The sequence below is a fragment of the Oryzias melastigma genome, linkage group LG3, assembly GCF_002922805.2.
Source record: "Oryzias melastigma strain HK-1 linkage group LG3, ASM292280v2, whole genome shotgun sequence".
Lineage (NCBI taxonomy): Eukaryota > Metazoa > Chordata > Actinopteri > Beloniformes > Adrianichthyidae > Oryzias > Oryzias melastigma.
In genome coordinates this window covers 2,749,155-2,770,378 of record NC_050514.1, presented here as the reverse complement: position 1 = coordinate 2,770,378, position 21,224 = coordinate 2,749,155, and the positions used below count along the sequence as shown (strand labels likewise).

Sequence of the window (21,224 nt, the reverse complement as noted above, 5' to 3'; positions counted from 1 at the left end):
ATATGTCCTCCATCATCAGAAAAACGCTACATTTTCAACATGTTCCGTGGGTCTCGTTCAAGTTTGACCATTTTCCGCCTGCAGACAACCCGTGTCCATCTGTAAGGGCGCCTATGACTAGAGCTTTAGCCTACTAGAATAATTCTGATTGTTTGAAGACACAATAATTAGGTTTTGATTAGAGAAAGAAAGTCTATCATTCCACATAAATGCCATCAACCAGTTCTTTCAAAAAAAGCACTTAAATAATCAAAATCTTCAGTGAGCTTTTGAAATGAAGTGCAGTAAAGCTCTTCAGCTGCTGTTACTAGACTTCAGAGATAATGAATGAACAGGCTTTACTGGCTTCCCTCACAACTGTAAAAAAACACAATTATGTTTTGTGACTAACGAAGTCAAGTGTTGGGATTTTTTCTCACACAAAAAAAACTGCTTTTTCCCGTTTTTATTTAAAGCTCCTGCATAGCGTGAGATAAGATTTGACACTGAAGTGAGTCCAAACTTTTGATTGGTAGTTAGGTTAAAACTATTAACAAAAAGTACTGTTTGTGAAATTGTCAAAGGTAAAGGGGAAAAAGTGTTGGACAGATTTAGATTGACCGGCGCCGCTGCAGTGTTCACTATCAGTGATTTTCTCATCTTAATTGTCTGAGAAGTGCATCATCAACCCAATTTGATTGCTACTGCTGGATTTGTTTTTATTTCTGTTTTTATACGTTAAATTTACAGTGTTTCTGTGTTATTACTGGCATCATGAACCCACAGCTGCTCACTGGTCTTGGGGATGAAATCAATAGCAGCATGAGTTTTTTGTTGAGTAGGGAGGGTAATAGGTGGGTTGTTTTGTTTTTTTAATTTTGTTTTTAATTGTGAAGCACTTTGAGCTTTGGAAGTATGAGCAATAATAATGAGAAACTTTATTTATACATAAAGTTTGATTTGATTTTACCAGATGTTTTACAATAAATACAGTAAATGCAACACTAGTCATTTAAAGCTGTGATTCTTCCATTTTAGATTCTATCTGGCTCCATTTATCGTCAGGTAGGTAAATTGAATTGATGGGACTTGAACTGTGAATAGCCGGTTACTCTTCTCATATTCAAACTAAGATGACCAGATTCCAATTCACCAAATGTGGTGTAATACATCATCTTCACTTACAGAAGATATTCTTTTTAACAAAGTCAGTGTCATTTAAAAAATTGAAAAGATCATTCACTTAAATTAAGAATTTGTGGTCGCAAATTAATCTTAAGTATGCACAGATTTTCTGCACACAAATCAGTATCTTTGCCAACAAATTACTTTTGTGGATGCGCAAAGCATCTGGAGGCACAAATTACCATTATGTACACACAAATTAGCATTTAGTGCTTATAAATGAGCATTTTGTGTTCATAAATTAGCACTGTATTCACAAATTGTGCTCACAAATTACAGTATTATTTTAAAATCACAAATTAGCATTTTGTGCCTGCAAATTAGAATTTTGGGCTCACAAATTAGCACTGTGCTCACAAAATTACCATTTTAGGGTCACAAATTAACATTTTGTGCTTATAAATTTGCATTTTAAGATCACAATTTAGCACTTTGTGATCACAAATCAGCATTTTAAACTCACAATTTAGCACTTGGTGCTCACAAATTAGCATGTTGTGTTGACAAATTATTATTTTGTGTTCAAAAAATTGTTATTTTGTGTTCACAAATTAGTATTCTGTGTTCATATTTAGTATTTTGCATGGACAAACTAACCCTCTCTGGACATTTTTTTTTTTTTCTGGGTACAAATGACCATTTAGTGGTCACACATTAGCCTTTTATGCGTACAGATTATTTATAGGAAGTGAAATAGCTTACTTAGATACTAATTTGTTTGCAAACTTGACATTTTTTGTGGGCACAAATCCAATTGTAATGCACTCAAATTAGTAGTGTGTGCATTTACAGGTATTAGTATTTTAGTATCTTCAAAATATACCGTTCATTTGTGGTCACAACATTTTAGTTTGTGCTCACACTTACTCCACATGTTGAAAATGAAACAAATCAGCATTTTGCAGCCTAGAAACAGTATTTTCTGGTCAGAAATTAGGAATGGATTTTAAGCTCTAAAAATACTAATTTGTTTCTTCAAAATGCTAATCAAAATGCTAACTTGTGGCCACAAAATACTACTTTATGTGCCAAGTTATTTATTTATCTTGTTTTAATAGCATTTCCATGCCTCCCTACTTTTTTGGCATTGTAATATTTGCTTGAGTGAACAGCACCAAGTAGAGTTCTCTGTTTGATCATATAATGTCTTCCAAATGGGTTCACATTATTTTTAGCAGGAATTTTCTCTTAACAAACAATGATGGGTGGGCTAAAGAGGAAGGAAGAATTTGATGTCTTTGTGTCTTAAGCAAAACTGAGCACTTCTCAAAAGAGCAGCTTTTGTCTCCACAACATTCAGCTGGCGTGGCAGAATCTCACGGTCCACATCCTACAGTTTATCTATGTCCATCCCCCAACATATATGTAGGACATCACTGAGGTGGAAAATTGCACCTGGCCTTTGGTGCTAAGCATGCAAGATTTTGCTGGTAGTTGTCTGTTTGGTCCTATCACCTATCCAGATGGTTAAGCGCAGCAGCCCTATAGAATCTGGAAAAATTGGTTTGATTGTTACTGGTCAGTAGGCAGGAAACTGTTGGAGGATTCTGCTCAGAAAAAGTGAAGTCATTGTTTTGTCTTGAGATTTAGAATTGTGTTCCACAGCTTAAAAACAGCCCCTTTCTGTCCCTCTAACAGCTGCAAAGTGTCATTAAGCCCAAGTTGTTTTGTAGCTCAAGTGGTTTCACTCCCTGATCTTTCAGAAACAACTGCCACAGTACCTTTGAGCACTTTTTTCTCTCAGTGATAAAATGTAGGTTTGGATTGCTGTTCAGCTGTCATTTAGCCTCAGGAGAGACTCATCCATACTATTGCTTCATGCCATCCTCCAATGAGAAAAAGAATCCTCCAGAACAACAAACACCGTTGTGTACCCTCTGAACATTTATAGAATCCTGTCCTGTTGGAGGCCATGTTCCCCTGGTGTGTTGCTACGGAGGATTCATCGTTTTTCCACCCCCCCACAAATAGTTCTGGTATCTCAGAGATGTTAACAACTGTTTTGCAGGGCCAAGAGAAACTAGACGCGAATTCTTGAATCTGCGTTTAGCCCATGGTGTTCAGACTAGGTGAGCAGGGAGGGGCTTCTTCTTCTTTTGTTTCTTGCTGCTGTTTGTTGGCGCATGTCAGACACCTACAGTTGGAAGAGGGTTGATGCGAAATGTCAAAGCGGTGCAAAGCTCCCACATCTTTTTAAATCTAGTACCTCTCTCTGGTCAATTTTCAAACGATTGGGACTTCCTTGAATTAAAAGGGACGCTGTCCATACATACTAAATCAGAGTCCCTGATTGGTTAAAGTTCTACCTGGTTCAACTTTCAATCCGCGTTCAATGGTCATGTGTTTTGTACGTAGATACCAAAAACAGTTGTAGAAACGTGTGTAGCTATGTGTGAACGTGGAAGCCCGACATGAACATTTACTCATGTTTACAGAAACTTTAATTGGAAGTGACCGCTTGAACGTGTTCTGCCGAGGAGGGTGTGAACAGCTCTCCATGGCTATGTCCAAATTCCTTCACTTCTCACTATATAGTGTAGTATATAGTCCATTCGCCTATTTGTAGTGCTGTCCGAATCTACAATTCCAAAAACCAGTGTCCATCTATGCTCATTACATTAGTGAATATAGACCACAATGCATTGTGTTTGAACAATTTTTGCAAAAACTATATTCAAATTATTTTTTTTCAACAAACCATGCATGTTTTCATCATCAGAACACAGTGGATTCATAAATAGATGTTAATATTGATCAGATTTTCACTTTTTGAAATCGGTAACGTCATATCTGCCATCTAGAAAGAAAAAAAAAGTACTGAGCATGCTGTCTGAATTGATTTTAAGAACCTGAGGACTATACAGTCCTGGACTATATTTTAGTAGTTATTTTTTAGTAGTTAGGCGTTAGGGTGAGAATTCAGACACCGCTCTCTTCAGAGGCAGGTGCAAGCACATCTGCACCAAAAGATATTGGCTTTATATGGCCATATGCCATTTTAGAGGAATTTCAGAGTCTGGAAACAGGAATGATGCAAATGTGTTAACAGATTTGGTAAATCATGTTCATTTTTTGGTGATGTCCTCTTTTTAGTATTTTGGCTTTGGAAAGAAAGAGCTGTTTGATTTAGAAGTTTTTAGTTCATTAGTGTCTCTTATTGTTAGTCTTTTCATCCTGGGGCTAACCCTAATACAATAGAGGGCAAAAAAACAAAAAAAGTGTTGTCCAACACTAGCTTTACCAGCAGGAAAAGCATTTTCCAGTCCTCGCATTTGCTGGATTCACATGTCTTTACAGTAGTTTTTAATGTACATTTGTATTCGTACAAACCTAAAAGTGACTGGTTGTACCACAGTTTCTGTTAGTGTTTGAATCCCACACATACACATTTGATGGAGCTATTCACAGCAGGATTCCAACCCAGCACTGCAGTGGACTGGAAACAGTCCAGAGAACTGTCCCCGCTTTTGCCTGACAGTAGCTGAGTAAGTTCCAGCATTCCAGGAACCATAAACAGGAATGTGTTGGCATAATGGATGGATCAATCCTCTGCAGACAGTCATCACTGCGTCAGTGTTTCTTATAAATGTCCCACTTTTAAATTAAATATTGACAACTGGACCCATTTAATTATGATGATGAGTAGGGCAACATTTTGTGGGAATTGTGCTCAAATTAGCATTTGAATCCACAAAATACTAATTTGTTCTTGCAAAGACTAATGTGTATGCAAAAAATGCTATTTTTGTGCACAAAATGCCAAGTGGTGCCCATAAAATGCAAATTTGCCCCCATAAAATACTAATTAATCATAATTAATTTGAGCACACAAAATGCTAATTGGTGCCCAAAAAAGGTAATTTATGCTGACAAAACACTATTTTTTCCCCATTAATTGCAAATTTGTATACATAAAATGCTAACTTGTGCTAACAAATTGCTAATTTGAGCACATAAATTACAAACTGGTGCCCACAAAATACTAATTTGCCTTAACAAAATCCTAATTAAAGTTCACAAAAAGCTTTTTTGTGCCCACAAAACACTCATTTTTGCCCACAAAATGCTCGCTTAAATACACAAAACTTGCCAAGCTCTTCCTCTATCTCCTCTGATGTCCGTGACTCCCAGGAGGAAACCGTGAGTTGGACGAGTTAACCCTTAGAGCCGACCTCTTTACACTCAGCTGACCTTCAGCTGTTTCTTTCATCTGTCGGTGTCATCTGTTAGTTTTCTCCAGGTCTCCATTTTTGCTCTCAGACTTTTATTGAAAACATGAATAAATTAGGATTTGTGTTCATCATACCAGGGCTTATTCTATCTCAGATTTTTATTAGCTGCCTGGTACTGTAAATCCTTTGCAATGATCTGATATGATTAGAAAATAAGTCATATGACAGCAACAGCCATATTAGAACATTTCTCAGCATGGAAACAAATTAACTTTTAGAAAGAAAAACATAATAAAAACTTAAAAGATTATTTAAACAACACATTCTCAATTCCAACCCGTCATACATGGAAGCACAGGCAGGCTCAAAACGACAAGATAGGATACCCCAAAGCATCAAAATGTGAGTGTTATATACTCAGGTGCAACTTACCCGTACACAACTTCTTTTTGAGCTGCAATCAAAAGAGACCACTGTAGGTGTGTGTATCAGTATTTGCCTCTGACAGAAATGCAGAAGAAGCAACGTTGGGCTTTATGGAAGTGTTCCAAAGCAACACAGATGAAAAAAATGGATGTAGTGATTGTTCATATGTTCTGCTAATATACTTGATGTTTCGTAAAGCTAAATATGCATTAATGTGTATAGGGAAGCATACATACACTCAACAAAAATATAACCGCAACACTTTTTGCTCCCATTTTTTTTTAGATCTAAAATTCATTCCAGATACACAATATTACCATTTCTCTCAAACATTGTTCACAAATCTGTCTAAATGTGTGATAGTGAGCACTTCTGCTTTGCTGAGATAATCCATCCCACCTCACAGGTGTGCCACATCAACATGCTGATCTGACATCATGATTAGTGCACAGGTGTGCCTTAGACTGCCCACAATAAAAGACCACCCTGAAATGTGCAGTTTTGTCTCACAGCAGAATGCCACAGATGTCAAAAGCATTGAGGGAGCGTGCAGTTGGCATGCTGACAGTAGGGATGTCAACCAGATCTGTTGCTCGTGTATTCAATGTTAATTTCTCCACCATAAGCCGTCTCCAAAGGCATTTCAGAGAATATGGCAGTACATCCCACCGTCTTCACAGCTGCAGACCATGTGTAACCACACCAGCTCAGGACCTCCACATCCAGCAGGTTGCTCTCCGAGATGGTCTGAGACCAGCCACTCAGACAGCTGCTGAAACAATTGGTTTGCATAACCAAACAATTTCTGCACACACTGTCAGAAACTGTCTCAGGGAACCTCAACTGCATGCTCATCATCATCATCGGGGTTTTAACCTGACTCAAGATCGTCGTGGTAACAGACTTGAGTGGGCAAATGCTCACATTCGATGGCGTCTGGCACGTTGGAGAGGTTTCCTCTTCACGGATTAATCTGGGTTTACATTGTTCAGGGCAGATGGCAGACAGCGTGTGTGGCGTCGTGTGGGTGAGCACTTTGCTGATTTCAATGTTGTGGATGGAGTGGCTCGTGGTGGTGGGCTTATGGTATGGGCAGGCATCTGTCATGGACGAAGAACACAGGTGCATTTTATTGATGGCATTTTGAATGCACAGAGATACAGTGATGAGATCCTGAGGCCCATTGTTGTGCCATACATCCATGAACATCACCTCATGTTTCAGCATGATAATGCACGGCCCCATGTTGCAAGGATCTGTACACAATTCTGGGAAGCTAAAAAATGTCCCAGTTCTTGAATGGCCAGCATACTCACCGGACATGTCACCCATTGAGCGTGTTTGGGATATGGTTGACTGCCGTATACACCAGTCAAGCATATAATCATGATGTCAGATCAGCATGTTGATGTGGCACACCTGTGAGGTGGGATGGATTATCTCAGCAAAGCAGAAGTGCTCACTATCACACATTTAGACAGATTTGTGAACGATGTTTGAGAGAAATGGTAATATTGTTTATCTGGAATGAATTTTAGATATTTAAGTCCATCTCATGAAAAATGGGAGCAAAAACAAGAACTAGAGGTCAATGGGTAAAATCAAGGAAGGTAATGAATGATTTTTGAGATTACCTTATTGGTGGTGATCGATTGTTGTCCTCTCCTTTCATAAATTTGAGTGCAGGCAAGGAAAACTTTCAAAGTAGGAGTCAAGTGTTATTGGCACTGAAAAAAAACAACAACCTGTTGCAAATCAAGTAATGTTTAGTGATGTTTGCATCGGTTTACCAGCCACCTTGTTGACATTGTTCCTTGAAGATGCAGACTCATTCAAATTATGTTATTTGATGATGCTTCACGATTTGTGATGCTGTTGTGGTGGGTGCAGTATTCATGCAGCAGCAGCAGCAGCGTGGGCTTAGATGAATAAAACACTTACCAAGTCAGGCATTTTTGTTTATTGTTTGTCTCTTGAAGGTTGAAGGAAAGATGTCCTTGAGAAAGGACATGTTTTGTTGAGTATGAAAAGCGATTGAAATAGAAAAAGCAGTAAGGTACCTTGACATGTGTAGGCCTGAATGAATGTAAAACTTGTAGTCTTTTATTGTGTTTTTTTTCTTAATTCCCTACCTCCTTATAACTTCTAAACCCTGTAGGGAAGCTTCCATCAAAAATATTTATTTTTACTGTTTCGTTGGTTGAGATGTATGATGAGAGTTTCAGTTTTAGTAGACAAGCCCTAAATTGACTTGTGGAATCAATTCAGCTAATATGTTATCAGTAATCATCAATAATCAATCAATCAAATGTGCAGAGCCAGCAGGTACCACATGCTTTTACTGAGGCATCTGATTGGTCAATTTGTAACTTCAATAACTAGTGATAAAAAAATATATATGTATCTAAAAAAGAAAAAGGATTATAAAGAATGTGCTGAGAAGAATGCTTTAGAGATAGAATTGTTATTTTGACAAATAAAATGATTGAGAAATAACTGTATATTTCTCAATGGAAGTTTATGGGACTTTGGCCTTCTTGCAACCAGCAGGTACTTCGTATTTGGAACACGAGAGGGGAGGGGTTGATATGTCCATTTTTAACTGGTCTATGGTTCATGCTGCCCTCAGCAGCATGTTTTAAGCAGCCACTTTCATTAAAAGTCTAGGTAAAGACATGAAAACACACATTTCTGAATCTCATGGTTAAAACTTTTGCGTTTATCAGTAGCAAAGCATGTTTTTAAGGCTCTACATAGAACATGCACAGCCGTTGAAGATAGATTGAAAGTTAAACCCAGTCAAACGTTGACCAACCAAGGACTCAGATTTGGTAGTGATGAATGGATTTCATTCTTTTAACATCACGGTACTGCCAACCCTTTGAGAATTTTGATCATGGAGCAGAAATAAATAATTGTGGTTTGTTCCGGTTGGAACTATATGACACCAAGCCTCTCATATATGTGAAAAGAAAAACCCTGGAGCAAGATTCACAAAATTTCCACCACTTTCACATTTCAATTAGATTTTTATGACATCTCTTGAGGTGACAAGACGAGCCTCGAGGGAACTACAACAACCAACTTCGCTCCACCCAAGATGCAGCTGATTCCCCCTGCGATGTCCAGGGGCTCAGACAACCCGAAAACCGGCATTCACCTGCACGGGTCAACGCCCCATACAGGTTCATCATGTGGGGGACACTATATTCACACTGGGAATGTGATGTGCATTCTTAAATGTGTGTTTTACCCACATTGGTCACACTGGACAAACAGGAAGGGGGCTCTTTTATCTTTACTGTTTCTAGCGCATGTCCACACATGGATGAATGAATGAAATGGTTTATTTTAAGAAATACATGAAAGAAATAACATCACATTGAAGCACAAGTAGATCACTTGAAAGGGAGTGGGAGGAAGCAAACTTATATAATCCCACCTTGACTCGACCATACCATTTTCTCTACATGAATTATCAATATCTGTTCAGGACTTAATACCAAATATTTATACTCCACAATCATATATTCAGGTTATAAAGGAGCATTAGTATCATTGATGTAATCAAATTTTAAAACATCCACAGACAAATAATTTATATTAATCAGGAACAATGATCTAAATATTCTCATTAAAAGACAATTTGTGCAGATACTATTCATCAAAGAAATACTGTAATAATAAAAAAGGAATACCGTGCCGAATCCGTACAGCGGAAAAATGACAATTGAATTGACTTCATTTAGTTGGAACCCGAGGTAAGGCATTTTCTTTTGGTGACATCACAGCCTTGTATTTACGCCAATGATTAGGAATGACTTAGGAAACGTTGTGTTAGACTTCAGTCGAGCCACCCCCTGACTCAAAAACAGAAACTATACAACTAAGTCAGAGAACCCCACCAAAAGCATTGTGGGAGTATTCTACACACAGCCATCCAGTCCTTTTAGACAGTGATCGGTAAACGAATAACGTAAAAGCTCTATCAAAAACATAACAGATGCATAAAGTGAGGTTAAGTGAAGTTAAAGTAACTTCACTGAAAGTATTTGGAAAACATAGGCATAAAAACAACTTCAGTTGAAGGTTAAACTTTAGATAGAATAAAATAAGAATAAAGATAAACTCTGCAACACTCTGATTCTGTGTGGTCTTGTGTAACTGTAAGTATTAGAACAATGAATTAGATTTATTTTCTAAAATAAAAGTTTCCATTTTAGTAACTACAGTAAGAATCAGAACGATGATTTGACACCCCACCCCCACAGAACAACGGAAGCATAAATTAAACAGATTAGACTAAAGTATTAGGAAGCAAGGCTGTGATCTGACAAGTCTGCCTCGGGGAATTTGCATTTGTACACTTATTATGCATTATGATTTTGAAGGAAAAAGATCCAAAGATAACCAGCAGGTAAATCAGAACTCTACCCAGAAAGCCCCAGCCTTCGTTCAAATCTGTACCTAATTAGCTCTGTAATGTATTTTGCTTTAAAATCATAATTAAATCTACATTTAGCAATCCTGCATGGAACCGTTTTCAGAGAGTTGATTCCGACTAATTTGTTTTTCAGTTATATTCAGCATGGATGACTTTTTCTGAAATGGAAAAATTGGTATTTTGCTTGAAACCACAGAAAATGAGTATGACAGGAAAGATCTATCAAAAAACAATCAGCACTACAGGGAGCATAATTAGAAGTGTTTTTTTTTTTTTTAATTGTATGTCATGTGTTACAGCAATATAGTTCCTTTCAGAAGCAATTCTTTTACTTTGTTGATTTCATGAAGGTCTCTTAAGACAACCACATGTTACTGGTTCAACCTTATTGTTCTGCGTTGTGTGCTCCAGTGAATAAAGTTCATGCTTGGACGTGATTCAGTTGCTTTTATTATGGTCAACAGAAAAACAAAAATGACACTGCTGTTTCAAATTTTCATCTGTGTTCCCCCTCCCCCACGGCCCACAGCAGTCTGAATGCATGTGGAACTTCCCCCCACAGCACATCAATAAAACAAGAAAAAAAAACAAAAAAAAAAAACAGTAAAAAAGGGTAAACAACACCGTACTTGGTCAAGAGAAAAACAAAATGACACTGCTGTACCGAATTTTCATCCATTTCCCCCTAATATTTGAAAAACGCATAAAAAAGAAAAAAGTTAACACAAACATCAATTAAAAAAAATGGCGTGAAAATAGCGCACTAGCTTGTTTAAAGCAGCTAACATGCAAGACAAACTAAGGCAAATTGACACTGCACAATTCCTAATTTTGTTTGTTCTAGTTACAGAAAACCGACAACCAGTTTAAGAAATAATATGATTTCAAAGAAGGGACACAAGGAAGAGCACGTCTTATCTCAGCCACAGCCCACAGCAGTTTGAGTGTGCATGCGCATTAGTACCTGCTCCCTGGCTGTGGTGAGTTCAAGTACCCTCGGAAAAACAAACGCCTAGATAGGAATGTTCACATAACAACTATTTACACAGAATTTGAGTGGAAGTAAACAATTTGAACCATAAACACCTGTTACACACAGTTAAAGACAGTTAACAATTGTGCTTATAACAGGTTTTGTAGCATTTTTCTCATGATGGAGGGCATAAATTAAGAATATGAATTAAGTTTGAAATTGCATTGGAGTATTTCTTTGGTCAAATCATGAAAAAATAGGCTGTTGGAAAAAGCTAGAAGCTAAGATGTAAAAGTTGTGGCGAACCACAAGCTCCCTGTTCTGCTCCATTTTGATGCATCCATTTGTAGACAAGTAGATCCATGTTCCATGATCTATGCTCTCCTTGTTTAAGGTGGCATCTGGATCAAAAGTATACAGCTGTATAGCTCTGATATGTCTAGCCATGTTGTCTGGTAATGTGAAGTTGGAGCTGTTACTGGGAAGAGTACATAAATATATGGATGATGGGAAATGAGTGAAGGCTTACTCCCCACCAATAGAACAGTTCCGCTCACAACTTAAAGGTACATTTCAATTGAACTCCTGCTGCTCTGCAGAATCTACTTTCTACAAAGCAGCAGGTTTCTTGATTTAGACTAGAAACAACATAATCATGAATAAAAGACCACTGGGAACACTTTGAAAATAGATCAAAAGATGATCAGAGTGGGACTTTAGGGAAGACACATTGTATTAAAGCTAAACCACCCAACAAAAATAATGAAATGTAATAGTCAAATTAATAAAACTGGCATTTACCACTGAATTGTTTCATTGATTCAGTTTGACCCTTTTACCTGCCTGCTCAATCAATTACTAGTCCACATTTTAAAGCATACTTTGAAAAGCATTGATTGTGTGCATTACTCACCCGAGGCAATATGCAATAAAAAAAAAAATATTAATTTTTCTTCTTCTTTTTTTTTTTTTTGGTTAAATTCCCTTTTTCATTTTGAAATCCAAATGTATCGCTGTAGGCTCCGTGTGTCGAGCCAAGGGACCAAATCATCTGGGGAGGAGCCGCTTGGACCAAACCCCATCTCTATCTTTTTTCTTCTCATTAAAACTGAGCTCAGGGCCATCTAGCCTTTGATGTTATGTAAACATGACAAGAGTGGTTTAGCGCAGACGCCCTTCTTTTTCATGGGTAAACATATCTGACTAACTTAACATGACCTGTTTATTTAAATGCATTCTATTTCCCTTCTGGAATTTCAAAGTCTTGAAATCGGCTTCAATTCAAATTAGGAAAAAAAAAAAAAACTTACCATACTACTTTACAAAGATAAAATAGAAAACCAAAACAAAAAAATAATCCCTACAAATCAGGCATGGTTTTAAGATAACTCACATAAAACATAAAAAAGAAACATATTAGGGTAATTGTGGGATACAAGGAAGATATAGAGATAGTTAACTTGATTTGTTGCCTTATATTAAAGTCCCACTCTGATCATTTAAGCCATTTCAGAAATGCATCCGGTGGTGTCTTGAGATTATGATGCTTTTATCCAAAATTTAATCCAAAATTTAAAAAAAAATTGTCCTTTTATTAGGACATAGTTTTTTCATAGCAGTAGTTCATTAGAAACTCGCCTCTGAATTTTAGGCAGGACTAAAATTCAGGACAGAGCAAGCCCACCCCCACTTGCCATCAGCCATATGTTCAAACGCCCTCCTATTAGCTTACAGCCCGTTACCCCGCCAATCTAACATAAGCGGTGCAACAAAAAGACGAGGAAAATTTGAACCATTTAGCCAAGCAGTTTTAAAGGGGTCATACCATGAAAAAATGACTTTTTGACCTTTTAAGTGTATTACACTGTTCAATCCTCACTATAAAGAACCCCAAAATTGTTTTTGATTCGTTCACACATTTCTGAGTAATCCTCTAAAAACCTGCGCCCTGAGCAGCTGCCCCTCCCATACACACGAAAACAATCCACACAATCTGACGTCACAGAATGAGACAGCCCTTTTCGGGAAGAGTCTGCTCTGACCGCCTGACACCATCACCCAATTTCTCCACGGAGCTAGTGGTCATCAGCACAAAACTTTCATTTTAGGTGAACAATACCGTATATCTTCCAATTGTGTCCTGTCTGCAATAAATTAAAGCTCAAACAGGTGTTTATTAATTTAGATGCAGGGCTCCTTTAAATTTCAATAAATGTGTCTTCCATAGGTTTAAATCTTTCTCAAAATTTCCAGCACATGTGTATTGGATGGACAAATTGCCATGAACCCTCAATGATTTTGTCTGGGCTGTAGAGCTGATCTGCTTTTCCACAACTCGGACAAAAAACAAGCTGCTCTGAATCAGAGGTTTCACTACCCGATTAATTCTCTTTTCCAGCACCCTTGAGTAGGACTGGGTTTAAAGAAATGATGAACTGATTAGAGTCCAGTAAACAAATAATTGATCCATAAAACTAGAGATTGATCTTTTTATCTGTTTCCTTTTTTGCCACAAAAATAGAAAAACTTTAAACCCTTTTCCTTGTCTCGCAAGAACATCCGGGATTTGAAGTGGTTGGTGGGAAACAGACATGGCGGGGCAGGAAAGCTTTTGACAAAACCAGAAGGACTCAAAGCAAGTGTTTAAATGTGAAAAATTATGTGAAAAAATCAAAATGGAATCAAAAGAATAAAAAAAAAGTAAAATCGATACCTTACCCCAGTGTTTTTCAACCAGTGTGCCGCGGCACACTAGTGTGCCGTGAGAGATGGTCTGGTGTGCCGCGGAAAATTACCCATTTTCACATATCTAAAACATTTACCATCACTATGGTATCAGCTCTGTGTTCATCCAAACGGGCCGGATTTAACATTCAATAGTTTTGAATATGCAGGATGGTAAAATAGATATTTCTTTGATTCTATAAATGACTAATCAGAATGATGTTACTGCAATCCAGCCGCAAAACTAGCCTCAAACTCAGCTTTAAGAAATGTCCCTCCCCCTTCAGCTGTCTCCGCCAATCATTGTTGGAGGCTTGATCACATATCATTAATCTGACCAATCAGAAGTGGGTATTGTCCTCACTTCCTTGTTTTGATTCGGCTCATAAAGTCTCTCAGTTCCAACTAAAATAACAGCTAAAGCTCGTGTTTAGCGGTGTAGCTTCCAGCGGGATCCGACGTCAGACAGTTTAAAAAGTGAACAAAAGAATGAAGCTTAGAAACGACAGTATGCCGGAATCTGCGTCAGTTTATGCACTACAGTCCCCATGATGCATTGGGCTAAGTGCGCGCGCTGAGCGCTGGGTGGAGGGGGAGGGGCTTACACGTTCAGCAGCGCAAGAGCCAAATAGGGAGAAAGATAGAGAGAAAACATCAACACAAAATGTAAAGAAAATGAAAAGAAAAAGAAGATAAAAACTGGAATCATTTGACTTTTCTTGATAGTTTGAAGGAACTGTCGGCAGGAAATATTCTATATGTATATATATTCTGTATATATTTATGGCTCCACAATCAACCTGTCCAGATACCTGAGAACTGAGAGAATCTTCTCTAGAACAGAGCAGATCATCACTGACAGAAGAAACAGATTACATCCTCAAAGCTGAAACTCTTTTGTCTTTCTTAATGTCAATGAGGATAAAAGTCTTGATTTAGTGGTTTTTGCGCAATTTAATTTGTATTTGGGTTGTGGTTGCAGAGTTTTGTGTTGTTCACTTCAAATGTGTTTAAAAGGAAAAAAGCTTAAAATGCGTAGAGTTAAAAACTGAATAGTTAATAGTTCTTTTACCATTAACTGTACATTCTATCTGGAAGGGATAAATAACAGCATATACATAATTTACACTTTATATGAATAAAAACATATTTACATCATGGATTTTTTGCATAATCTTATCCAGTAGTTTATAATGAATCAAACAAAGCAAACAACAACCTAAAAAGCCATTCGGTAGCCAAAAGAGCTGCTGTTTTAGGAAAACGAATGCAAAATAATTGAATTTTGAGCCAGAATTCTCATGTGGAGGGAAACAAGAAAAGAACGTTGTTTTTACTTTGTCTGATAGTTTTGGAAGTATTTAAAAAAAGAGAAAAAAAAACATTCATAAAAACTAATTATTTAGAAGTATTTTTTTTTAATCATTCATTAATGATAATAAATGTAGACTGTTTTGACGAGATATATGTTTAATGATGCTTCCCACTTATCCCACTTATATAAAACAATGTACATTAGATTGTGGAGGGACTGTACATCAATACAGACTAATTTTTTTTACCTTTTTGATGCCAGTGTGCCGCAGGATTTTTTTCATGGAAAAAGTGTACCTTGGCTCAAAAAAGGTTGAAAAACACTGCCTTACCCTACCCTGGAGTAGACATTACTCGGGAGCTATGCAGAGTAATCAAGCCTGTTTTCATTGTTCAATCCAGATTTGTGACAGTAGTTGCCATTGAAACATTGACTCAGAGTGACTTGGACCAATCCCTGCTTATTAACCTCGCCTTGCTCCAAATGGCGGCGTCCGTATCATAGAAAAATGGCAACTGAATTGGCTTCATTCACTGAAGCTGAAAGTAAGGCATTTTCTATGGGTGATGTCATACTCAGTCTCTCCAGTTCTCTTACACAGTCAATATTAATCCCCCACTTTGGTCCCTCAAAGAGGGACCAGTCAGTCTGGAGGCACTGTCCTCAACTATTGCATAATAAAATAAAAGCATGCTACCAAAGACAGTCCAACAACATCCAGAGAAGACTTGAAGTACTCACTGGTATCTTGCAACCAGTGAGGAGCTTTTTCATAAACATCATGGACTTCAGCTTGAATGATGGACAGGGTCACCCCTGTTCCCTCACCCCCCACTTTCTCAGTGAAAGGCGTGTCAGCAGGATTACGGAGATCTTCAAATTATTGCTTTTAACTCTCAACGAGCCCCTCAGTCGAGGTCAAAAGCTCTGCACCTGCACTGTAAGTAGTAATGGTGGAAAACAGTTTCCCCTCCTGAGGCGCTGAGTGGTTTGCTAGTATAGCTCTTAGGACCTCTTAAGCTCTAAACCCCACCCCACTGTAAGGTGGCAGTTCATGGAGGTGAGTTTTTCAACAGTACATAACTCTTACTGAATTTTACTAAAGGCTGTTTAATCCTTCTACACTGCACTCATTACTATTATGTCGACTACCATAACTTTTCAACTGCTTAAAAAAATCATCAAATTGAAGAAAATATTGTCATTCAGCAAGAAGCTCTTGAAGAAAAAATAAAGTTTCTGTCCTTAAAAAGAAAAGATAAATTTAAATATACATTTTAAAGAAAAGAACAAACAAATAAAAAACAGGCGACATTCCTTGATAGTTGGTGTATCTAAGAACATGTTGATTCTTCTAATAGTTCAAATATTTTTCGGGATAGAGATAAACCACTGTCACACACCAAACAAGGCACTGAGGCTTAGCTGGTTAAAGTGACTGTCTAGTAAACAGGAGATCCTGGGTCCAAATCCCAGCAGTGCCTCTTTCGACATGGTCAGAAGCCTTGATGATTTCTATAAAAAATTGAAGAAAATATTGTCATATAGCAAAAAACTCTTGAAGAAAAAATAAAGTTTCTCTCCTTAAAACAAAAGTTACATTTAAATATACATTTTAAAGAAAAGAACAAAGAAATAAAAAAACAAGTGACATTCATTGATAGTTGGTGCATCTCATAACATGTTGATTCTTCTATGTTTTTTGGGATAGAGATAAACCACTGTGACAACTTAACAAGGCGCTGTGGCTTAGCTGGTTAAAGCGCCTGTCTAGTAAACAGGAGATCCTGGGTCCAAATCCCAGCAGTGCCTCTTACAACACACGCATATTGTTTAAACCCAACTTTGTTAAAAACTGGAACAGACAAAAATCGTCGCTCAAAGAGAAAAAAAAGTTGTTGGTAGAAAAGTATTAACACATATCACATGCTTTTGATTGGGCAATAAAATAATCTTGGCTTTAAAACTAATGTATTTATTGAAATATAAAAAAAAGTTAGAAAACAGTCAAAATGTCATGAACTTTTTTTGTCCAAAAACGTGTTTTATTTCAGCAAGATTACAAAAACATTTCTACATCTGACACAGAGGCACTGTGGCTTAGTGGTTAAAACACCTGTCTCGTAAACAGGAGATCCTGGGTCCAAATCCCAGCAGTGCCTCTTATAACATGACCAAAATCTCTGTCCTCTAAAAGAAGAATCAGATTATTTAGAATTAGAAAAAAGAATCATGTTCTAATTGCATTTGAAGGTAAAATTGTGCTTTTTTTTCATTTAAAAACTTCATCTTGATTTAAAAGCACATTTTTTTGAAAAGAACAGTTACAGAACGGGCAACATTCCTTGAAAAATTGTCCATCTTATGACTTTTTGACATTATCCAATTTCAAAAGTATGCAGGGAAAGTGATACTTTGATAACTAAACAAGGCGCTGTGGCTTAGCTGGTTAAAGCGCCTGTCTAGTAAACAGGAGATCCTGGGTCCAAATCCCAGCAGTACCTCATTCAGCAAATGCATATTCCTTATACCCATCTTTGTTAAAAACTGGAACAGAAAAACATCGTAGGTCAAAGAGAAAAAATGCTGTTGGTAGGAGAATTAACACTTATCACATGCTTTTGATTGGGCAATAAAATAATCTTGGCTTTAAAAATAATGTATTTATTGAAATATAAAAAAAGTTAGTAAACAGTCAAAATCTCATGAACATTTTTTTGTCCGAAAACGTGTTTTATTTTTGCAAGATTACAAAAACATTTCCACATCTGACACAGTGGCACTGTGGCTTAGCTGGTTAAAGCGCCTGTCTAGTAAACAGGAGATCCTGGGTCCAAATCCCAGCAGTGCCTCTTACAACAAATGCATGTTCCTTAAACCCATCTTTGTTAAAAACTGGAACAGACAAATATCGCAGGTCAAAGAGAAAAAAAATGTTGTTGGTAGGAAAGTATTAACAAATATCACATGCCTATGATTGGGCAATAAAATAATCTTGGCTTTAAAACTAATGTATTCATTGAAATATGAAAAAAAGGTAGAAAACAGTCAAAATGTCATGAAACTTTTTTTGTCCAAAAACGTGTTTTATTTCAGCAAGATTACAAAAACATTTCTACATCTGACACAGAGGCACTGTGGCTTAGTGGTTAAAGCACCTGTCTCGTAAACAGGAGATCCTGGGTCCAAATCCCAGCAGTGCCTCTTCCAACATGACCAAAATCTCTGTCCTCTAAAAGAAAAATTAGGTTATTTAGAATAAAAAAAAAAAGAATCATGTACTCATAGATTTTGAAGGTAAAACTGTGTTTTTTTTTTCATTTAAAAACTTAATCTTGATTTACAAACATTTTTTAGAAAAGANTGTTGAGAAACATCCATGTAAGTGAACTTCTTATGAACCGTTTTCAGTGACAAGAAGAACTCTTCTTAAAGATGAAGAAAGTCTTACGAAATAGAGCAGATGTTTTTCAGCTGGAAGGAGTGAAAGGAAATGAAGTCAGAGAGGGTGTGGTCTTCATCCAGCCTCTAATATTTACATTCTTCTGTTCAAGAGCTTCAGAATTTGATTCCTGAAACACTAAGAGGAGCTCCAGGACTGATCTTCTTCTGAAGTCTCTCGTCCAGTTTCTCCAAAGATCAGAGACTTTGAAGGAGCAGCTAAAAATTCAAAGGTCAGATGATTTTCTCCTGAATTTCACCTTTTCTCTCATCACTTGTTTTTGCTTCTTTTTACCAATAATCTGTAAATATATGCACTTAAAAGCTGATATTCAACAATATCACATATTTTAGTGTCTACATTTGTAAGGTTAGTAAAAGGATGTGACATCTTTTTGTATTTTTAATGATCTTTTGTACATGATTTTTATGTACTATTATACAGATCTTTACTGTTTTATTCAACTTTTTTCTCATCTGATCGTTCAGTGAATTCCTTTCTGTGTTCCTCTGTAGTTTTGAGTTTACAGTAAAAAAAATAACCTGAAGTATAAACACAATACTTTAAATTAATATTGATTTAAAAAAAAGAAAAACAGCAGCTGTTGTTGTTTGAATCATTGCAAACAATTAATCTTCTAATTTTCTTACAATGAGTAAACACAAACAGTATAGCTTTGTTGGGTGTTTAGAAAACAATGTTCGAGAGGTTAAATAAAATAACTTTGTGTGCAAAAGTACTGATTCAGTAAAGTAGACTCGACAGTTTCACTGGAAACTCAACTGATTTTAAGGCGAGTTACTGTTAGAACTTCAGTTACATTTCAATATAGATATAGAAGTTTTAGTTTCTGTTTTACCTCATTTATGACTCTCAGGAAGGTTTTTGTGTGTAAACAGATGCAGAGTGCTGGTCTGCTGTCAGTCCTGGTCCTGGTTCCTCAGCTGGTCGGCGGTCTTCCTGGGGTTCCTCCTGTGGACTGCAGTGATATCTACGAGCAGGACAACAGCAGACCCAGTGGAGTTTACACCGTCTATCCTGTAGAAGACACATATGGTGTCCAGGTACGCTCCCACACTTTCACATCATTGGTCGTCCATCTTGGTCGGACATGTGACCGGAGGGGAGGGGCACTCAAGTAAATTTCATTGTGTGAAACAGTCTGTCTTGTTTTCTCGTTTTGTTTTATTGTGTATCTCCAGGTGTTCTGTGACATGGATTCCCTCGGAGGACAGTGGATGGTGAGTACTTGAACTCGTCCCTTTCAGCCGTTGATGAATCCTTAACTTCTGTCCTGTTCCTTCAGGTCTTCCAGAGGAGGATGGACGGTTCTTTGAACTTCTACAGACCCTGGGATTATTACAGGACGGGTTTTGGTTCTGCTGATGGAGAGATCTGGCTCGGTATGTTGGGAATTCAAACCAAAGCGTTGATGCTACCGATGAACAAGTCAAAGTTTAAAGAAACTTTAAGGATCAAAGTGGATCCAGAAAGATCCAGGAGATTTGTTTCTAGGTGTTCCTGTGTTTTCAGGTCTGGAGAATCTCTTCCAGCTCTGTTTGAGGAAGAAATACGAGCTGCTGGTCGACATGGAAGACTTTGAAGGAAACAAGGCGTACGCTCGCTACTCCTCCTTCTCTGTTGGTCCAGAGACTGAAGGATACAAACTGGAGGTGAAGGGATTCACCGATGGAGGAGCAGGTAGGTCTCTGATCAGAAACATTTGGACAGGAGGATTAAAAACTGTGTTGTGAGAAACACAGAGAGAAGTAAAGACGTAAAGAAACTGTTTAAAGGAACATTTGCAGCATCGAGATGAACGTTGATGTCACAAATTAACAGAAAGTTCAAACATTTTATACAAGAAGAAGCTTTAAAACTAAATTCTAAATGTGTGTTTGTGATGTTTCTGCAGGAGACTCTCTAAGTTACCACAATGGAAATAAATTCTCCACCTTTGACAAAGACCAGGACAAGTTAGCTAGCAACTGTGCTAAATCCTATTTAGGGGCGTTCTGGTATGGAGATTGTCACTACACAAACCCGAACGGCGTTTATCGTTGGGGGAGGGATGGCGCCCTTCGTGCGATTGGAGTGGAGTGGCACAGATGGAAGGGTTATGACTATTCTCTGAAGACCATCAGCTTCAAGATCCGTCCTGTGAAATAAATCTGCAGGAGAAACGTTCAGCAGGTCCGTCTGTGAGGTTCTGAACATCGAAAGAATTGTTCAATCAGAACATGAAGAATGATTAGATGATGATTGAGAGTAAATTAGGAGAAGCAGATGAATAAAGTTCTCACTTTATGCTTTATGTTCTAAAACAACGTTTACTGCCCTCTTGTGGTCACTCAACATCATGTCATTTATAAAAATAACAAAGTTGTGATGTCTTCATGAGAAAATCAACTCTCTTGTAAAGATTCAGCTCATTATAAATAAACTCAAAACCAAATAAATCAATTTTATCACCTTGAATCAGAACGATGCAGTAAATATAAAACATATCTGTCAACAATTGTTCAAACTTCAGAGTCTCTAGTTTCAAGAATCCAGGAGGTCTA

The 21,224-nt window shown here is 37.4% G+C and overlaps 1 protein-coding gene and 3 non-coding genes across 5 annotated transcripts; all 4 read left to right on the top strand.

Moving 5' to 3' along the window:
* The first annotated feature begins 17,307 nt into the window (after positions 1–17,307).
* trnat-cgu lies at positions 17,308–17,380 on the top strand. Its single transcript has one exon. It is a non-coding gene; the product is annotated as a tRNA-Thr (tRNA).
* A 616-nt stretch (positions 17,381–17,996) lies between these two features.
* trnat-agu lies at positions 17,997–18,070 on the top strand. Its single transcript has one exon. It is a non-coding gene; the product is annotated as a tRNA-Thr (tRNA).
* Positions 18,071–18,349: 279 nt separating this feature from the next.
* On the top strand, positions 18,350–18,422 carry trnat-cgu. Its single transcript has one exon. It is a non-coding gene; the product is annotated as a tRNA-Thr (tRNA).
* A 322-nt stretch (positions 18,423–18,744) lies between these two features.
* On the top strand, positions 18,745–20,987 carry LOC112160382 (microfibril-associated glycoprotein 4). Of its 2 annotated transcripts, none has more exons than XM_024294852.2 (6): positions 18,745–18,892; positions 19,560–19,724; positions 19,863–19,901; positions 19,967–20,063; positions 20,194–20,361; positions 20,576–20,987. In XM_024294852.2, the coding sequence occupies exons 2-6, from the start codon at positions 19,560–19,562 to the stop codon at positions 20,827–20,829; spliced, it is 723 nt and encodes a 240-aa protein (XP_024150620.1). In that variant the 5' UTR covers positions 18,745–18,892; the 3' UTR covers positions 20,830–20,987. The 2 variants fall into 2 exon arrangements, with proteins under 2 accessions (XP_024150620.1, XP_024150622.1); XM_024294854.2 differs by lacking the exon at positions 18,745–18,892 and adding an exon at positions 19,317–19,453.
* Positions 20,988–21,224: the final 237 nt, after the last annotated feature.